Here is a 15,167-nt window from a genome sequence, read left to right on the forward strand (position 1 = left end):
TTAGCGCCTTCTTTGTCACTTGCTTCCAGTCCTGAGCTCGATCTGGCTCAAGCCACAGTGTCACATGTCGCTGGCCCTCAGGGACCCTGCTGCGAGCCCGCGTTCTGGTTCCTGGAGACTGCAACCTGCCTAACTTCTCAGCGACGCCCGTGCCCCGCCCAGAAAGGATGGAAAAGCTGGGCCAGGCGAGACAGGTGTCCCCAACCCCTGCAAAGCTCCCCACGTGGCACTTCTGTTGGAGGACCTTCGTGTCTGTGTCCCCAAGCCCCTGCACAGCAGAACCCCCTGCAGAGTATGAACAATGCCCACACTGGGGGCTCGCCCCACGATGCGGGCTCCCTCCAAGGACCATTTCAATTCAGAAGACTGGGAGGCTGCCCCGTGGGCTGTTTTCAAAACCTCTTGGGTGAATTCAGAGCCACTGATTTGGGGCCGTCTGCTAAGCCCACGAGAGCTCAGCACCCATGGCCCTTAGAAGCTTGTCATAAATATGGAGTTTCGGGCCCTGCCCCAGACCTCCAGGCGAGAGGATCTGCATTTTCCAGGATGTTGCAGCAAGTGGTACGTGTGCGACTGAGCAGCAGCGTGGACTTAAGGCTCCTTTGGTCCAGGGTTTTGAGCTACTGGTGCGGAATAGTCACCTGTGAAATTATTTCATATGGGCCTGCCTGGAGCTTCTGAGGCCTGGGGAATGGGGTTTGGGGGGGTCAGCCCTGGAGGAGAAATGGCTGATGTGCGCACCACCCCCGCCCCCCGCCACCACCCCTGCCCTGGCCCCGCTCCGCCTGCCCTGTGGCCGTCTGGCCTGCTGCGGCTTACGCAGAACCACACAGGTCCCCATTTCTCTCCACCCAGACTACCGTCCCCAAGTCTCCCTGCCCTCCTGCTTCTGAAATCCTGAAATCCTGAAACATGGCCTGAAATCCTGCCGTCAGGGCTCCCCACCCGCAAACACAACTCTTTTATGATTCAGGGGCCCTGGCAGGAGAAGGAAGCGAATGTAGTCATTATAGCCCCTCCAGGAAATGGTCAAACAAGCTCATTTTATTAATGGCTACAAGGGAGCACAGGTGGGACAGTTTCTAGGAGAATGGAGCCTTGGGCGAGAGACACCCAGGGCCCCCAAGAGAGGCTGGGACCCCCCAAAACAAGCTGACAACCGAGGGGGCAAGAATGGGGTAGGGGCGGGAGAGCAGGAGGCGAGGAATGGATCCCGCCTTCCCCAGAGGCTGGTCCTGGCCCGAACCGCCAAACCTGGCCGGGCTGCTGATGGTACCCGACAAAGGTCACATTTGTAATTTCGTGGTGACGTCCCTGAGCAACCCCAACTTCCACCCGAGCAGACAGAACATTCGAAAGGCAGTGGTTTATGGGCTGAGTGCAATGAAGCTCCTCTTCAAGGCTCCCCCTAGCCTTCCACAGAAAGCCCCAGGCCAGGCTGAGCTCCTTTGGGGGGCCATTGTCCCACCGAAGGTGGCAGCCCAGTCTGATGGGGGAGGCGGTCTTTGGACCCTCCCAGATGATCAGGCCTGGCCTCTCGTTGGCTCTAGTTCCACCAGGCCTCTGGTAACTGCTGTGGAGGAAACCAGGCCCCTCAGCACCGCAGGGGGTCAAGGCCAAGTGTAGCCCGCAGCTGGCCCTTACCTCACCGGCAACTTGTTCAAACAGGGCCCGGAACTGCAGTTCCTCCTCTGTCTCCTGGCCAGCTGGAGTCGGCTTCGGAGGCTAGAAAGCAACCAGAGGAACTTGCACTGGAGTCACAGAAAGGACTTGTGGCGTTTGCTATCCCAAAGAAATCGCAAGAGAAAGGCGTGCCCTGGAGGCCTTGTGGTCCCTTGGGAGAGGCTGGGACCTCACTGCTGTGGGGAAGAAACAGAAGGGGCCGCTGCCTAGAGCATTAGGAACGGCCATCGGATCCCTGGGGAAGGCTCTTTAGAGGGAGAATGTGGAAGGACCAATCAGGGGGACTTTTGCAGACAAGAGCGCTAAGGGAGGCTGGAGTCCTGACCGAGCTGGGGTCCCAGCCGGGGTGGTCGTGGCTCCCTGTGCCCTCTCTCACAGACCCCTCACCACTCTCGACTGTAATTACTTGCCGAACCATCTGTCTTGACAGGTGGTGAAATCTTTGAGGACAGGAGTGTGTCACGAGCAGGCCGCCCTGAGCCCAGTGCATGGAAAGAGCTCAGCAAATGCATTGGGTGTTTTAGTTTTGTCTTGGGCCGATCAATGCTGACTTGGGAAGCATCAGACTGTCCCAGTTATAGCTCAGCACGTCTTCAAAGTCTTAAAGCCCCTGGACAAGTATAAAACCCTCCCCGACAGCCCCCCACAACACACATATGGTAGGGAGGAAGTCACGTGTTCCTCCAAGTCCTCTGCAACAGAATCTCCTAGCCACGCTCATTTTCTTCTGGGTTATTTTTCTTAGACTGAAGGCATTTTAAAGACATCTCATGCCCCGCGGAAGCGACAGCCACTTCTCAGGGAACAGAGTGAGTTGGTGGTCCAGAGAAACATCGCTCCAAACGGAGCTTTCTTCAGAGCACGTACCTCGTTCCCATGCCCAGTCATGGTAGGACATGAGAGACTTAGAAGGTACAAGGCTTGTCCTCCATGAGACTGGAATCAAGGTACTCACCCGATCGCAGATAAACCATTCCCTGAACTTCAAAGCCCTGAGTGACACTGTGATCGAAGGGAACTTTTGGGACTGTCACTGACTCCCACCCTCCAGAGTACCATGGGAAGGCTTACCTCCGGAAGGTCAATGGCCACATCCCCATCCATGTCCCTGGGGGGGCAGAAAACACATTGTAGATTAACTTCCTCTCTCATTCTTGCCGCCCACAAGAGCTGTCAGTCTGCACGCCTCTCGTGTGGGCGCTTTTGTGTGAACAGATCCTGGGAAATTCATCCTCAGCTTGTACCAGTATCTGGAAGAAGACTGGAGAACAACTCTCCAGCAGAATTTTCAAAAATTAAAGGAAGATCTTTAATTGCTTCTATTTAGTGGAGAAAAAGGAACCACACCTTTTGTAATCAGCTTGGGAACTCCAACCAGACTGGACAACTGGGGTTATTCTCAAGGCCTGCCACCAACCCAATCCTATCCCACTGAACAAAAGATAGAACGGGAGGCTACGAACCCACAGCAGGCTCCATCTCGGTATCTAAGGGCAGTCCCTAGCTGGGGCTTCATCTAGCTCAAAAGCAGCATTAGCCAACATGGCCCTTCTCCTCCATCTGTAGAACGTCTCTACTGGGAAAAGGAGGGGATGCTTGTATCTTGAACCATTTTCTCCCTCTGCCACAGAGCAACCGATGGCAAAAGGAATAATGGGAAACTTTTCATAGAAGTGTCCAACACAAAATAATTTTGCTAAGACACTGCAAAGGGGGAAGTGGCGGAAAGTCTGGTATATTAAGTAGAAGGCCGACTTGTGCAGTATAAGCCCTTGACAATTAGCTTTTTTGATGGTAAAGTAAGCGTCTGGCATTAAGTTTTTGACGGTTCAGGCATCCGTTTCAAAGATATCCATCTCCAATAAACACATTGCCAGCTTCACAGCTAGACATAAAGCCCAGGCACCTCACCCACGAAGTTCTCTCTTTTTTTAGAAAGCTCTGGTAAACCATTTGGCCCGCTCCTTGCTTTTCCTTCAAGCGCTTTAATTCCTGCTTTTATGTTTGAAGTTTACCAAGAATGAACCTGTTTTGAAACCCTAGGCCCCTACCCTCGACCCCAATAAAGGCAGAACCCCAGGCTATGTACTCTCTCTCTCTCTCTCTCTCTCTCTCTCTCCTCAGGACATCACAGTGGGGCCCCAGGTTTGCCATGTGCTCTCCAGGACCTGTACGTAATAAACCTTGTCTTTTCAGAGTTCCTTGGGTTGTTGAGGTGTGTCTTGCAATCATAAAAAGACCCACAAGGGTCAATCTGGCCTCAGCATTGGCTCCGGTTCAGGAAACGTCTCTGGGGGCCCACCCCGGGCAGTACCTGCCCAGGTGAGTCCCGTCAGGCGTTCCTAACTGATGGCATCGCTGTCCATGCGCCGAGACCAACCCCAGACAATTTGACAACATTTATTTAAACTGAAGCTGAAAGAATGGGTCATTCAGGAAACCGGTAACAGTCACCCCCTTCACTGTATTCAAAAATGAGTCTAGCACTTCTCAATGTGGGTCCCACTCCAGACGTTTCTTGACAACAGGGTCTGGAAAGTGGAGGGCCCCACCTGAGCATCACTCTGGTGATATTCATCGCCGGGGGAGCGTGGTTCTGGGAGGGCTTGGAGAGAGCAACCTCTCAGAGGCTTGTTCGAGGGGCAGAAGGAACAGAACTAAAATGGAAATTATCCTGCTTTGCAAATGGGTTAGGAGACCCTCCCACCTGCTTTCTCAGGTGGATCGTGGGGAAGGGAAGAAAGGGGTCATGGCTCCAACGGTCCTCTGTGACTTCCCAGAGCCTGAGCCACTTCCCAGGGACTGAGCCACTAACTGAAGAGGAATTCTCGAGCCTGTTACTCACTGGGTAATGGCTTTCTTCTCCGAAAAGATCCTCAGGCAGAAATCGGCTTCTTGATGGGGCTCAAAAGTGCTGGGAATCAGGACGTACTCCCCCGGGGGCAGCTTGAAGCGGTCAGAGACTTCTCTCATGTTGATGAACGTTTTGCTTCTGGCCTGGGAAGCGTGGTACCTGAAGAAGTCCTTGTTCAGGTGCTCGTCTCTCCCGGGGCTCTGGAATGGGCGTGAAGAGTGGTGGGAGGGGTTGGTTCTATGAGGAGGACCGCTGGTCTTGGCTACTTGGACACAGTTGGGGGACTGGCCATTGAGTCGGGCACGTGGACAAGGAGATGCTGAGGATCCAGCACCCGGGGTGGGGCTCTGAAGAGAGGCTTTGCTTCCTACCCACCTGGTAAATAGCGTAGCCAATGGTCAGCATATCGGCTCCAAACCTCTTGAGTTTCCTTCGATCTTTCTGCATCAGGGCTATGAGGAAAGTGCAGTCCTCCTGCCCCTCGTCTTTCTCAGTCAGGGACAGTTTTATCTGTGGATTGGTCCAGAAGGTATCTGCCATTTGAAAGAGGCGAATTATTTCATCTTCCTCAAAAAAAAAGCACAAAAGATAAGCACACACACGTGTGCGCGCAGACACACACACACACACACACACACACACACACACACTCCATCCAGCCCCACCACATCTTCCCAAACCTGAGAAAATCATTCATTTCTTCTCTCCCTCTTCTGATGACCCTCACGCCCTACTTCCTGTGACCCCAGTGAGAAGGCCAAGTGCTTCCCTTTCATCTCTACCTTCTCTCGAGCCGTTTCCCATGTAGCTTTTTAAAGACATTCCTCTGGGTTTGCTCCATCTTATTTCTCTCATGTGGTATTTCAGAGGAGAGGACTGTGCCCCTGTGTTTGTGCAACATGAGGAGAACCCACCCCAGCCCCTGCTCCGAGGGTGAACGCTGATTGGCTCATCCTAGTCCCTCTTGCTGCAGAGAGTTGGAACAAAGCCAACCAGCCGGCAGCATTTCCTAGGCAGTATGGGTTCAAGGAATTCCCAGTTAGAGGGATTGTCCCCAAGTTGAGGACTTTCGTTGGCTGACTCTGTACACAAGGGAGGGCTCAACAAGCCTTGGATGGTGCTGGCAGCCCTCCTGTGACTATAGAGAAATCCAGACTGAGGAAGAAGTCAACAGAGGAGAGAGGGCAGAGCAGAGAACCCCAGACCAATGATCTTGATGGAACTATGCCTGAAGCCCATCCTGCTTCTCCTCTGAACTTTTCAGCCATGCAAGGAAAAAATCCTTTTTATTGCTAAAGTAGCATGAGTTGTGTTTTTTATTACTTGTCATGGGAAATAACCTAAGAGGCCAAACAAGATTTTCCCCTAAACAATCTTATCTGACTTTCTGCTACGTCTCTGTAGCCCTCACCAGCCATCCCAGAAATCCTGCTGAATCCACACTCAGGCTTTCTCTAAGGTCCTGGTGCTGGCCCACTGACGTCCGTCAGGCTGGACTGGACCCTTGGCAACGACAGAGAGCATGACAGGCAGACTACCAACCCAGGAAATTGCGGCAGCCCCCGGCTGTGGAGCCCCGCACCCAGCTTCCTTGATGGACCGTCACCTCCCACTTGTGGAGCGTGTTCTCTTCCAGGGCGTCGGGGGTGAGGTTGCAGATCTCCACTTTGTCAAAGTGGGTCTTGAAGTCCCTAAATGCCATCCTGCAACAGGGCAGAGAGACACCAGGCATAGGAGGCGATGGTGACGTCGTGATCCATTCATTCCCTTAATCATCTAACCGACAGGTAGTGAGTCCCCGTGCCCATCCTCAAGGACAGGGAGAACTCAGGTGTGGGCAGAAAGAAAAGACACAAGCAAAGCTAAGGAGAACCTGGGTTCAGGGACTGCAGCCTGCCCCTTGCAGCTAGAGTGGGATGTGAGCGGTGATGCGCGGGTCGAGGCTCTTAGGGAGTGGGGTGGGGGGGTCTCCTCCAATCTTTCCTGTCTCTCCACTTCCTCTGGCTTCCTGCAGATGGCCGGGGGACCCCGGGGGATACCATACCGAGGAAGGGGCTTGGGTCCCTGAATCAGCACGAAGAGATCCACCCACAGAACAGGGATGTCCTGTTGGACTGGTACAATGAGTGAGCAATAAACTCTATTGCATTTGTATTTTCATACATCCTGAGTCTACTTGTTACAGCAGCTGGTGTTACCCTAAGTCCTCGGTGCCTTGAAGTGGGAGGCCACCGTGATGGATTTCTAAACTAGGTGACGCCAGCTTAGCACTTGGACAGGCTTCAAGGAAATGTTAGAGCTGGAAAATAGATATTCACATTACAAATGGCAATCTGTTGGTTAAAACTGTAAAAATATGGAAGACAGAGGCTGCGCTCGAGGGGAAGAGGAGGGAAAAAGCTAGATTATTAGTGTGTGCTGGTTTTTGCTTGCTGTGTTTAATAAGGCCTTTAAGAAAAAAGTGAGCTCCATTCAAAATTGACCGGTTTGCTCCTCAGGGAAGAAAGATGGACTTCAGAACTGTGTGGTCTTGCAGGGTTAGAAGAGCCAACTCTTTTCTGGACCCCTCAGGAAGAAATAAGATCAAAAGAAGCTTCTAGAGGTGAAGGTCCATTAAAAACTCCTAGTTAGGCAGAGCTATTCCACCCCGCAGAAAGTCCAGATTAGGAATGTTTCCTGCCCACTTAGGTCTCTATTTTTGGATGCTCTCAAGGTCACTGCCATCGGGTCCCTTGTCATCAAGCTGGACAAGGGAGCAGCCCCTGGGAGAAGCGGGACAGCCTGTCTTCAAATACAACGTGAAAACTTGGATGAGGGACAGTTCGGAGGAGGGATGCTGGGTTGGAGACGCAGGCTCAGCCCCACAATCCTACCAAATTCTCTGCCAACGTGAGTGAGCATAAAGGGCTGAGACAAATGGGTTTGATTTACCCAAGAAATGGAACAAAGACAGACAGAAGGCAAGCAAGTGAGCCCAGGGCTCTAGGGGACTGTGCTCATACCCGTCGTGTAGCTGATAGAGAAAGGAAAACAGACGAACCCCGTACCAGAACTCCCCGTCGTCCAGAGCCGTGTGACACAGGCGCTGTTGCTCAGCTGGGCCCAGGGAACGCCACTCAGAGGAGCTAGGAGGATTAAGCAAAGTCGGCGGAAAGGATACTGACCTTGGCGGGGGCCGGAGTGTCCCTCCTGAAGAGCCAGCATGGTGGCTGTGTGGGGACTGATTCTGGTCAATGCCTACTCCCTGGGCCCCGGAAATGCCCCCGGGGATCTAGAGGCTTGTTGGAAAGTGGGTGTCCAAGAGCAGCCCATGGTAAGAGGTCCTCGGGGTCATGGGAAGCCCCTCCATAGGGGATTATCGTGGGACCATCCCAGGACGTGGAACACCAGCAAAACAGCAGAAACTTCCTACTGGAAGCCAGAACGGGGATGACTTCTGCCCCGGAGCACCTCCTGATCTCTCCTCTTCTTTTGTAAGTGACGTTTCGAAAAGCGGTAAGAAATCTTATGTTTGCTTGGACTTGACATTTCAGACTAAACGCTTTCTGTAGGTGAGCTCACTAGGAAACCTCCAAGGTCACTGTGTCTCTGTGACCTGCACAGCCGCCTCCGAGCGGTTCCTGCTGAGTAACCAGCACGTGGTACCCAGCCAACGTGGCTGCCTCGTCCACGCCCTACGGAGCTTGTCCCGGGAAGGACCCAGGAGAAGCCCCTCTCCAGGTCCTGTGTGCCGTATCCAGAGCCAGGACCTTCTGAGTGGCTCCCGTCCCATCACCAGCTGCCCAGCTAAAGAGCTTTCAGGACTTCCGTCCTAACAGGCTGGGGCAGGAGCAGGGATCAGGATGGGGACCTGCCCTCTGTCACCCCGAGGCTGAGCGGGAGCGGGAGGCAAGCTTGCCTTCCAGCCTTGACCCCAGAAAATGCACTTCCCTTATTTCTCCCTCTGTGTGTTTCCCAGGAGAAGGCACGAGTGGCCCTTTTACAGGCTGTGTTCTCTAAATGGAAGGACACTGTAATCGTCTATGTGTGATACGAGGTGTCTCATTAACTTTGATTTCAATATTTCCATTCTTTCCATTTCTGCCAGGAGAGGGAGGCTGATCTCTTCCCTCCCGTGATGTTGGTGTGAATCCATCTCTGCCCGAGGCCCTGGGCTCTGAGAAGGCAGAACCCAAATGGGGCTGGAAGGTGTTGGGACAAGAGCCGTGATGGGACCACCAGCTCCCCCAGGGGTGTGCACTGTGCCCTCAGGTTGGAGTCAGGTTAACAGAGACACAGACACACTAATGGCTGGCGACATGGTGGCCTCTTTGTGATCTGAGGACAAACACAGCTCAAGTTTTTTTACTCAGGCTCTAGACTTGCCGGAGGTCTCCCCAGAGTCCCACAAGCTGTGAGCGGGTCGGGGTGGGACAGCGGGACCCCAAGATGGCAGAGTCCTGCCTGAGGGCGGGAGCAGCTCAGGGTGGGTCCTACCCAAACACATCTGAATGTTCCCAGATCTTAGCCACCTGGGCCACTTCCTGGGGACGAGGAGGGGACACACACCTGCAGGGGAGAACTTTCTTTATAATGGGGGCCAAAGAAATAGTTTCTAGTTGAATGCTCTGTAAGGGGTGCATTTCCTGTTCCAATTCCTGTCTCTCTACTGGGTGGCCAGCCTCTCGCCAATGGCCAGGGACCAATCAGAGAGAACCCCATGGTGACCTGCTCAACAATATTTTGGGGATTCTCACACCTCAAACACTCACGGCCACCCCACCCGACCCCACACCTACACTCGCACACACAAACACACTGCATATTGGAACCACTCATCACTGGAGAGAAAGCCTCTCACAACATCATGGGGAGATGGCATCATGTCCCCACGGGACAAAACAGATCCACTGATGTAAATACAGTAACTGGAAAGGGGAAAAAGCCCTTGTAAGGATGTTCCCTTTTGACTGCATGGTGGGCCAGAGGGCTGAAGAGGGAGGAAGTAAGGCCACCCCAGCCGCGGACAGTCCCCTGAAAGAGAGCCAGGAGGGAACTGGAGGCACAGTGGCCCTTCCTCGTCTGCCTGCTAAAGACAGCCCCGGGCCTCTGTGCCCCGGGAAGGCAAGGAGGCAGGGACTAACCTGTCACTCCAGGATCCGTTCCACTCAACCTGGCCCCAAGGGTTCCGGACTCGGATGAGCTCTGTTTTCCGGCCTCGGAAGTTTACCTAGAGGGAAAAACATCAGGGAAACGTGGAATGGTGAGCTCTGGGCTACTTCACCTCCGTCACAGTTGGCTTTCCCCAAAGCCTCTTGACTCTGACACGCCAAACACAGGTCAAAACTCATCAATTCTTAACTAGCCCTTGGAACTTTCTAACTCCTAGTGAGTATAGTGGCTAGCGTCACCAACTATGTTACATTATGAATCATGCCAGAACGGATACACTGTATCTGGGAAGTAAAGTAGAATTATAAAGAACAAGAAACCAGTCCATGTGAATCTTCAAACGAATGAGTTTTCTCTCTGGACTGGAATCGCCCTAAGGGCAGGGACCGGGTCTTACTTCTCAGGGTACTGTCGGCATCGAGCACAGCGAAAGGTAAAGAGTTGTTTGTCCAAAGGGCTCAGGGACCTATGAGTGAGTTTTCTTCATCCTTAATATCTGACTCACAGATGAACGAAAATTGTATAGGCCCATGCTGGGAATTTAAGCAAAGATAAACAAAACCACTTCTAAGTCTTCTGACTCCAATATTCCCCCCTTTCAGGTGTCAGGGGAGGTTTTCTACTGTCTGTATGGCACACCCTCGAGCCAATAAAGAAAGATGCTCGGCCATGGCCTTCGTGCCCTGCCCTGGACCAGGAGAAAGGGCCAGTGCACGTTAGCAAGATGGTGGAGAAAGGAGAGTAGAAGTAAAAGACTTTTACTCATGAGCCAGAAATTTTAGCTCAAAACATTTTATCCTCATGCTCTGGGCACAAAGCGTATTTTTGATGTGTGAAAATCAAGTTAGTGTGACCTCTCCACAGTCTAGGACGTAGCTTGTAGCCCATTGTTTAAGAGGCTCATTAAGTGAAGTGCACGGGGAAGGTCTATGCATTAGACGGGGAGAGCAAGGAAAAGCAACTGAACAGATGTGATGGAAATTTCCTATTACCGGGAAAAATATTTAGAAGATGTGCCAGTAAAAATCACATGCCTCCTGGGGTGCTAGGGTGGCTCAGTCGGTTAAACGTCTGCCTTTGGCTCAGGTCATGATCTTGGGGTCCTGGGATCGAGTCCTGATTCGGGCTCCTTGCTCAGTAGGGAGCCTGCTTCTCCCTTCCCCCTGCCCCCCCACCCCACTCCTGCTCATGTTCTCTCTCTCACTAGCTCACTCTCTCTCAAATAAATAAATAAATAAATAAACTTTAAAAAAAAATCACATGCCGGGACACCTGGGTGGCTCAATTGGTTAAGCAGCTGCCTTTGGCTCAGGTCGGGATCCCAGGGTTCTGGGATCGAGCCCCGCGTCTGGCTCCCTCCCTCTCCCTCTGCCTGCCGCTCTGCCAACTTGTGCTTTCTCTCTTGATCTCTCTGTCAAATAAATAAATAAATATACCTTTCCAAAAATAAATAAATAAATAAATAAATATGAAAAAATGAAAAAATCACATGCCTACTCAAGCGAGTGATTGGCAAGGCATTATGGACAGGGAAGGAGGGGGAAAAGAGCCTGTGCCGATGGTTCGATTCTAGAGAATCCCATTTCCTCCGCCACCCTGAAGGCTCCGCTCAGAATCCCCTGACAGGGAGGCAGGACAGGCTTCTTTCCACACTCCCTGCTCCCCGTTCCTCTGGACTGTGTGACTCAAAATGTGGGCAGCGACAGGAGAGACCAGAGGGGCTGAGCCCTCTACAAACCAGGTCTGAGACTTGTCCAACAGAAGCACAAACTAGGCCTTTAGACTTTGCTGAACTTGACCCCGAAACACTGTGGCCCGTGGCTTCTTATCCTTCTCTTCCTTGTCATCCCCTCCCCTTCTCTTTCCCACACGTCCCTTCAGGAGCTCTTGTCCCAACTAAGCACCCCCTAGAAGTCAGAGGGGTGCTGTGTGGGGTCTAGGAACTCTGGGGAACCAGTTCCACCCTGGGCTACAGATGCAGAAAATGGGATTTTCGATGGTTATTATTATGATTTTTTTTATTATGTTCAGTTAGCCAACATACAGTACTTGATGGTTATTTTTATGCCAACTTGACTTGGCCACTGGCACCCAGACATTTGGTTACACACCATTCTGGGTGTGTCTGTAGGGCATTTCCAGATGAGATTAGCCTTTGGATTGGGAGACTGAGTAAAGCGGAGGGCCCTCCCCCATGCAGGTGGGCCTCGTCTAACCAGTCGAAGACCTGAATAATGCTAGAGAAGGTGGGCAAAGGGAGAATTCACGTTCTGTGTCTGACTGCTGAGCTGGGACTTTGGTCCTCTTCTTCTCTTAGGCTGGGACTTGTACCATTGGTTCTCCTGGTTCTCAGGCTTTTGGACTTGGACAGGGAGAGCCCTGCCAGATGGCAGATCGTAGGTTTTCTCAGCCTCCATAATCATGGGAGCCAATTCCTCATTCCCTATTTGTCATCTATCATCTATCATCTATCTGTCTATCATCTATTGATATCTTATTGGTTCTGTTTCTCTAGAGAACTCCGACTACTACAGGACTGATACAGAATTAGGAAAGAAAAAAAAGAAAAGAAAAGAAAAAACAAAGCCCAGACTCTCACATGAGCCAAGAGTCTCACACTAAGCCAGGTGGGTACTGTGTGCTTCTCTCTCTCTCTCTTGTTTTGCTCTTTTGGTTTCCAGCCTGCCTCCTTTACATGAGACCTTCTCTAAAACATCTGAAGGTGTGGTGTAAACTGTGATGCCCTAAGTCAGTATGAAGGACCAGCACCACCAAGTCTGTTCCTGTTCCCTATCCACAGGTGTTCACGTTGCTTACCTGGTCAATTCCTGTCACACTGTACGCATGGCCCTTAATGAGGCCAAAAGGCGTCCGGGCTTCAGATTCTGCAGAATTTCTGATCTAAAATGTGAAAGAAAAGCAGTGTTGGACCCCTTGGGTAAGTCAAGCCTTCCCTACCTGCCCAGACCCAGCTCCGTGCCTGGCCCTGCCCCTTCCGCTCCCCCAGTTGAGAGCCATGTGCCTGACACGTATCAGGTAGGTACACAGGACACCCCGAAGATGGTTAGCAGTGACATACAGCAGTTCCCAGGCTCTTCCCAGGGAGAGGAAGACCCTCAGTCTTGGCTCAGACTCCAGGGAAAAGTTCAATTTTTGCCTCCAAACAGAGGAATTTAATCCCACCCCTCATCATGTAGCAACACAAGATAGAAGTACGACCCCATACACCAAAGAGGGGATAAGAACTGTTTAACAGTGTCACACACAACTCTATCACAAACTTGAAAACACAGAGGAAATACAGAGGAAAGGGATAACTTAGTAGCAAGGAAGACATTCCCAAGTTAACCCAAGAGGAAACAGAACTCGAATGGGTTCTAAAAACTGGATAGAATAACATTATACGTGCGTGTGTTGGCCTGCATAAAGACATTAGAAAAATCCTGTTAGACCCCTCTCTGCTGATATGAATGATTTAATGCTATAGGAAGTAGTTTTTTAAAAAAAGTTTCAGAAAAGTATAGAGTAAGACTCCATTTAGTCAACTCCAACCGGACTTCTCCTGTGGTTGTGTAGTTAGGCACATGCCTGTTTGTCCCAGTAAGAGGTGGGGTGTGGCGGGCACACACCGGGTGTCCCAGGCTGGGACTTGGGCAGGACCGTTCCGCCTGATACGGGAAGTGTGCCCTAACTTTGTAATTTGGAGAACATTAAATTAAAACTTTCATTTTAAGGACAATAAATAAACATTGACACATCCCCACCCCCACTCCCTGGAAGTCATGGTCTTCCTCTCGCCAGGACCAGGGCACCTGCTGGTCCGCAGCCCGAGGACCCCACGCTGGGAACGGGAACAAGCAAAGGAAGGACTTACGTCAATGGAGCAGCCCACCAGAGAGGCCCTCTTCAAGGCCTTCTCTAGAATCTCATAGAAGTTCTCTGGAGTCTCTTTGGTTGCAAAGGTCTCTGCTACGCCCCCGGTGAAGTCTTCCATGGCCTCGATGGTGCTGCCCCCCTTCAGGGCCTCATAGCTGCCATTCAGCCTGTCGGTGGCCAGAAAGCAGGGACAGTGCTGCAGGGAACAAGGAAGGCCACCAGGTGGCGCCCCTTGGCCAGAGTTTATCTAACTTTCTTCTTCTTTTTTTTTTTTTTAAGATTTTATTTATTTATTTGACAGACAGAGGCAGAGAGGCAGGCAGAGAGAGGGGGTAAGCAGGTCCCTGCTGAGCTGGGAGCCTGATGCGGGGCTCGATCCCAGGACCCTGGGATCATGACTTGAGCCGAAGGCAGAGGCTTAACCCACTGAGCCACCCGGGCGCCCCTCTAACTCTTCTAACTCCTCTGCTGACCTTGCTCTGGACCGGGTGTTGTGGAAGGAAGGTGGGAGGCGGGGATGCAGCTTTCCGTGCAGCTCCAAGGATCCTGGGCTCTCTGTGAGGCGGGCAGGGCAGTGTGGTGGTAAAGAGTGTGGACTCTGGTCCCTGACGGGCCTTGGCATCAAGGGACGAATCCGCCACTTACAGACGGAGGGCTCCGGGAACAACTCCCTTCCCCAGGGCTTCAGATTCCAAATTTACAAAACCGGGGCGATGTCCCTCCCAGGACAGCTGCGAGGTTTGAATGGGGCTCCCTCTCTCAACCTCCTTCTCCCTCATCTTACAGGGAACAGGGAACAGGACTTGACCATGAGGGTGTTAGTTATACACAGAGTGAGAAAAGGCGAGGGTCTTTCTTTTACTTTCTGGTCTCACATGCTCCCAAACACACACACACACACACACACACACACACACACACACACACACACACATTTCTGGCTTGAATTTAAAAATAAACTTTTCCATTTAGAACGGTTTCAGATTTATAAAAAAAAGCCTGTAAATAGTAGCGTTCCTGTATACCCCTCCCCCAATTTCCCCCAGTGTAAACACCTGCTACAGTGACGAACCCACACATTATTATTATATTATATTATTATATTGTACTATATATAATTATATATAATATATATTATATAATATTATATATTATATTATATTATTATTATTAAAGTCCCTACTTTCTTCTTATTTCCTTACTTTTTTGCTTCATATGTTCTGTTCCGAGATCCCACTGGGATATCACGTCACATTCAGTCCTCACGTCTCCTGAGCCCCCTCTTGGCTGTGACAGTGTCTCACACTTGTCTTGCTTTCCATGACCTCAGCAATTTTGAGGAATACTGTCCGGTGTTTTGTAGAATGTCTCTTGACTGGGATCTGTCCGCTGTTTTTCTATTGATTAGACGGGGGTTAAGGGTGTGGGGGAGGAAGACCAGAGGAGTAGCGTGTCCCTCTCATCACGTCGCATCCAGGGTCCACACTGTCGTCATGACTTATCGCTGTTGATGGTGCCTTGACCACCTGGGGGAGGTCATGTCCGTTAGGCTTCTCCGTAGTTACACTCCTTCCCCCTGTCCACGCTGTCCACTTTGGCAGGA

The 15,167-nt window shown here is 51.6% G+C and overlaps 1 protein-coding gene across 3 annotated transcripts in view; it reads right to left on the minus strand.

Annotated features, from left to right (window-relative positions):
* LOC111160517 (calpain 9) overlaps positions 1 to 15,167 on the minus strand; it is a 45,644-nt gene that overhangs the window by 9,870 nt on the left and 20,607 nt on the right. For 2 of the 3 annotated variants that reach the window (XM_022523672.1, XM_022523670.1), the window contains 9 exons: positions 13,563 to 13,731; positions 12,506 to 12,589; positions 9,661 to 9,746; positions 7,585 to 7,662; positions 6,080 to 6,240; positions 4,913 to 5,070; positions 4,529 to 4,737; positions 2,755 to 2,791; positions 1,645 to 1,725 (listed from right to left, as the gene is read on the minus strand). In XM_022523672.1, the coding sequence (XP_022379380.1) occupies positions 1,645 to 1,725; positions 2,755 to 2,791; positions 4,529 to 4,737; positions 4,913 to 5,070; positions 6,080 to 6,240; positions 7,585 to 7,662; positions 9,661 to 9,746; positions 12,506 to 12,589; positions 13,563 to 13,731 (1,063 nt within the window). The remainder of the gene's footprint in view (positions 1 to 1,644; positions 1,726 to 2,754; positions 2,792 to 4,528; positions 4,738 to 4,912; positions 5,071 to 6,079; positions 6,241 to 7,584; positions 7,663 to 9,660; positions 9,747 to 12,505; positions 12,590 to 13,562; positions 13,732 to 15,167) is intronic. The other variant, XM_022523671.1, reaches the window with a different exon arrangement.

This window comes from Enhydra lutris, unplaced genomic scaffold, assembly GCF_002288905.1.
Source record: "Enhydra lutris kenyoni isolate GAN:26980312 unplaced genomic scaffold, ASM228890v2 scaffoldscaffold76, whole genome shotgun sequence".
Lineage (NCBI taxonomy): Eukaryota > Metazoa > Chordata > Mammalia > Carnivora > Mustelidae > Enhydra > Enhydra lutris.